Source organism: Bactrocera latifrons, unplaced genomic scaffold (assembly GCF_001853355.1).
Source record: "Bactrocera latifrons isolate USDA-ARS-PBARC rearing strain unplaced genomic scaffold, ASM185335v1 scaffold_328, whole genome shotgun sequence".
Lineage (NCBI taxonomy): Eukaryota > Metazoa > Arthropoda > Insecta > Diptera > Tephritidae > Bactrocera > Bactrocera latifrons.
The window spans coordinates 268255-273493 of record NW_017536941.1 but is presented as its reverse complement, the minus strand read 5'-3'; the positions used below and the strand labels follow the sequence as shown (position 1 = coordinate 273493).

Here is a 5239-nt window from a genome sequence, read left to right as displayed (position 1 = left end):
TTATTATTACTAGCAATAAGTCYTGGATCTATGTTTGTGACCCAGAAACAGACGACCAATCGGCCGAATATGGTGGMAAAGGTGAACCGAAATAGGTCATAAATCAAGATTAWGTTTCAGTTTTCTTCGTTAACGAAGCGTGGTGCACTTCAAATTCCTTCCCATCTAACMAAGCAATCAACAAATAATACTATTTAAGTGTTTTACGTAAGGGCGGAATTATAGTGCTTGGTTATCGCACCACGATAATAGACCGTCGCATACTGCATTGATTCTACGCGAGTTTTTCGCCAAATCAGAAATCTGAAATCAGGATCAGCAATCTCAAAAGACTGCTATGGTTAAACCGTTTTGAGTTAGTGGAAATCATGAAATGTGAATCGCTACGCGCATACAAGGTGGTTCCGTAAATTGACTTTAACAACTGTTACGAGAAATAAGAAAAATGYTGGCACAACTGTACTACAACCAAGGCGATTTCATTGAGAGGGACGACATAGATTTTGAAGTATAATTTCAGAATTTTAAAATTATGAACAACGTCTTACTATCTTTAGCTCACGGCTCATTTAGCTCATCTTTAGTGTACGGAGAATGTGTGTTGGCTGAAGGCCAATTCCAAAATAGGTTTGCAAAATTACGTTCCGGCAATTTCGAACTTGCAGTTAATTTTAAAAAAAATTTTCACCATTCTTTTTAAGATTTTTAACTGAGGACCCAAAAGATTTGCTGTTTTGTTACAAATAAACTGCTTAGGTCATCTGCTTTTGATAAAAACGACGAGTTCATATCATCGTGAACGTTCGCGAGTTCTTAGAATATTTTTCGATTATTGCAAAACCATTCAGAAATATTTAATTTCTTTTGATTTTCGACGCATTTCGGCTTCAAAATTCTTTTCACAAAAACTGCTGTAAGCAAATTTTTCAAGTAACCGACACATAACCTAAAATTGTTGCAAAATTTGTAAGCCAAAGCTCTTATACGTTGCTTTCAAGCAACTACAACACATAAACTCGTACTATTATATTATTATATTTATAAAGAATAATTTATTTAATTGAAAAGTCTGTCGCACTCACCTATTTGTGGCACGTCATACTGCCGCTGCCCTCGCGCTGTACGCAACATCAGCTGGCTGGCGATGGAGGAGTAACCGTTAGTCGCCGCCGCAGCAGCCGCTGCCGASATGCCATTGGCGGCACCGACGCCACCAACGCTGCCGGAGCGCTTACGATTGGGATGCAAGAAAGAATCTTGCTTTTGTGACGGCGTCTGCTGTTTTTTGTGTTGCTGTTGTTGCTGCTGCTGTGCCTTCAATTTGGCAGCAGCCTTTGATAAGCCCGTTGCTGGACTGGCAACATCAGCAGTGCTAACCTTGCCAATCTGTCTGGGCTCATCTTGTTCTTGCTGTTGTTGCTGTTGTTGTCGTTGTTGGTGCTGCAGCTGATCACTCTTCATAGCCGCATCGCCGCTGGTTATTTTGGGTGCGGAGGAACTTTGTTGTTGCGTTGCCAAAGCGTTCAAAGCGCTTGACAATTTGTTATTGCTGTTGTTGTTGAGGTCGTTGGTACTGCCATTTAACGGTATATGTTTAGTGGCGGTGGCTTCTGAGTTGGCCAGCGACAGTTTGTTGTGACGCTGTGGCTGCGCGCCGAAATGGTGTAATTGTTGTTGTTTCAGTTGCTGGCCGAATATATTGCGTTGCCATTGCTGCAATTGACGTTGCTGCTGTTGTTGTTGCGAACGCTTACGTTGCCATTTCTGTTGCATGTTGTTGTTGTAGTCACCGCCGTAGCCACCAGCGTTGCGGTGCTTAACGCCGGCGCTGAATGTATATTGCTGCTGTGGTTGCGTTGACTGCTGATGACGTGCTTGTTGTTGTTGTTGTTGTTGTTGTTGTTGTTGTTGTTGTTGTTCGTATTGTTGCTGCTGCTGCTGCTTCTGCTGCTCGCGTGTCGGGTGTGACGCATGTTGGCGGTGGGCTTTCGTCTCGGCTTTGTCATGCGACTCCTTTTCGAATATTTCTTGCAAGGTGTGCGACGGACTATTCTCCAACTCCTCAAGCGTGCGATATGGATTCAATAGCAATGGGAAACCGTCATTCAAATGATGCGRACGACTATTGCCACCGGCTATGCCATAACCCAAACCGTCATCACCCCACAAACTGCGATGTTCGGGCGGCAGCAGCTCATCCAAATACTGATAGCTCTCCAAATCGGAGAGCACATCATCCATCTCCGGTTCAGCTTCAATTAGCTCATCCAACTCATCGATGGGCTGCGGCTCCGCATACACTTCACGTTCAGCTGGCTCGACTATACGACCATACTCATACTTTCTATGTGCGCCATTAGCCAAACGTGCTCTATCGTATTCACGCTGCTCCTCATCAACATACTCATCATTCTCCACAGCCGCCGGCTCTTTAACAACATTGCCGTATAGCGGACCACGTGTCTGTGGCAACAACAGCGATGAATAGTCGCTCTCCACATCATCGACGGGACTCATTTGTATACGTCCAGTAATAATGGGACGTCCATGATGACCAGTACCACTATTGGCCAGCGCTGTCTGTTTTGCCAGYCCGAGTAACATGAGACGTTCGCGTTCGAGCTGTGCTCTATCGGCCAACTCCTGTGATAAGCGACCGGCATTATCCAACGGATTGACAGCGGAATTGCTTAACGTACGCGAGAGCCCAATACCGCCGCCGCCACCACTGCCACTACCGCTGCCGCCGGCATGCAGATGTTGCGCATGCTGATTGGCGGAGAGTATATTGAGCATTTGATTTGTATTGACGGCGGCATTGAGCTGTGCGGCGCCGCTACCGCCGTGACTCGTTGGCGCATTGACACCAACAATGCCGCCAACGCCGCCGCCGTTGCTACCCAAGCTCGCGCCATTGCTGTTAGCGCTTGGTCCATTCAAGTGCAGCGCATAAATGCCGGCCTGAATGAGCAGCACACAAACAATGGTCTGCACGAGCGAGTAGAACATTTTCTTTTTGTTGATGCGACGCAAACGCTCAAGTAGACGTGCTATTTTTGGGGATTTTCGTGTAACTACTTGACGGGGGATTATATATATATATATATATAGAKGACTACGTGTTTGTAGCTGTCGACGAATTGGTAACGGTCTGACAAAAGCTCTGCTTTCTTTGATTTTTTCTTGGTTTTTGGGAGGGACTTTAGTTTAAACGCCGCTTTGCTTATTGTGTGGGAATCTCTAGCTAGTCTAACTAACGCGTAAGACTGTTTTTCGGTTCCGTTTTTTTTTTTTTTTTTTTTTTTTTTTTTTTTTTTTTTTTTTTTTTTTTTTTTTTTTTTTTTTTTTTTTTTTTTTTTTTTTATGGGTATTATGGTACTAGGGCGCGTACGTTAAAGTCTAAGCGGCCATACGCTTGCACACAAAAGTCTTCATTCTCTAACAGTCTTTCGGTTTTTTATGGTTTATAGGCAAGTGCTTTTCCTTGCCACCGTTGCACTCGTTTAATTTCACTCTTGATTTGTGTTTTCTGTTTTTCTTTCTTACTTTGTGTTTGTCAACTGTGCCCAAATGAGGCTTTGCGCCGCCAAAGAAACTCGTCAGTTTCCAGCAAAGCTAAGCAAGCTCTCTTATCGTGGCGTTTATGGCGTCTTGGCACTGTCGGCGCCTATTCACCAACTTTTTCCGTTGTTTGCCGAAATTGTTGATTGCTGCCTTATGTTGCCTGTCGTTTTGTGTGCTTCCCGGCTTGCCGTGTGTGTAGTGCCCGCTTAGTCCCTGCTTTCGTACAGGACGTGTTTTTGATCTTTTGCCAAAAGTACGTTTCCGCTTCTCTTGTGTGTCGCTGCGTGTGTGTGTTTCCTGCGCCTCGATTTCCTCTTGCACGTTACACGTCTCGTTGCGCCGTTGATTTCGCTGTGATTTTGGTGTGTTTGTTGAGCAACTGGCTTTTATGTTCAACTGTTTCCGTTCGTTGCCTGATTTTTGTTGCCACTTGGYTTTATTTTTATTTACTTTTTTTTCGGTTTTTCGCTACTTTTGCGCTGTGCGCTTTGTTTTCATCGCTGGCTATTATTTGTCGGTTTCGCCTTTCAGCGTTGGCTCAACTGCCAACGTTAAATAACACGCCGTTGAAATGGCAATTTCGCCGACTTCAATTGTCTGTTCGTTTGCGCTTGGCTCGCCAGTCGCGCATACACTCGTTGTTACTGTAATCCCCCAACCGATTACAATAATATTTGTGTTGTCTGTTTCTGCGTTTGTGTTTGGGGTTTGGGGGGTCGTCGCTGCAATTCACTTGTTTCTCGTAGACGTCCGTTCGTTCGCCCTTAGTGCGGGGTCGGTTTCATTACCAACACCCCGTTTGTGTTCTTGTTTTATATATATATATATATTTTTTTTTAACTTTTTGGGCGCTATAGCACACGCCTGCTCACTTGGCTCGCGCAACTAGACTTCAGTTAGTGTCTTCCGTCTGTCTGTTGCGCTGTCTGTCTGCCAGTATTTGCTCGTAGCGCTTTCGTGTTGTTTGTGTCGTCGTTGTTTTTTTTTTTCTTTTCTTTTACTCTATTTTATGTTCTTTTACTATTAGTTTTTATGTTCACTTGTACTTCGTCTTTTTCTAGCTTTTTTTAGCACGCAGCAATCTTGTTATATGTCAGTGGAGACAAAATCGATATTCGACTTGTTGGCCGGTTCGCGTTTACTGTTAGCAACTCCAGTTTATCTCTGTTACGAGTGWCTGCAAATATGCAGCTTATGTTGTTGGGGTCGTTTATATATACATATATAAGGTTGTTTCTCGCCTCTTAGCRCTTTGTTGCGGTGTAGTTCTACTAACGCGCACGCCAATAGCTTACGAGTTTTTGAGGAACTTTGTACAGCAAATTGCCCGTAAAGACGCTTCACTTAGTTTTTTCGATTATATTTTGCACATATAGTTTTTCAGAAAAAATTTTCGAGAATATTTTTCACTTATCTTTTCCAATTTTACTTTTTTTTGCAKAAGTTTATCTGAAATATTTTTCAATTTTATTTTTCACTTTATTCTTTTGCGAAAATTTTTCAGAAAATTAGTTTACATATATTTTCCAGTTATTTTTTCGACGTTTTTTTCGCAAAAGATTTTCTGAAATGTTTCTCAAYTATATTTTCCCCATTTATTTTTTTCGAAAATTTTTTTTTTTTTAATTTTATTAAAATTTTTTTTTTAATATTTTCTGAAAAATTTTTCACATAT

The 5239-nt window shown here is 42.5% G+C and overlaps 1 protein-coding gene across 1 annotated transcript; it reads right to left on the bottom strand.

Moving 5' to 3' along the window:
* Positions 1 to 558: 558 nt before the first annotated feature.
* On the bottom strand, positions 559 to 3276 carry LOC108971144 (probable basic-leucine zipper transcription factor Q). Its single transcript, XM_018937009.1, has 2 exons — positions 1083 to 3276; positions 559 to 605 (listed from the first exon to the last, which is right to left on the bottom strand). The coding sequence occupies exons 1-2, from the start codon at positions 3007 to 3009 to the stop codon at positions 559 to 561; spliced, it is 1974 nt and encodes a 657-aa protein (XP_018792554.1). The 5' UTR covers positions 3010 to 3276.
* Positions 3277 to 5239: the final 1963 nt, after the last annotated feature.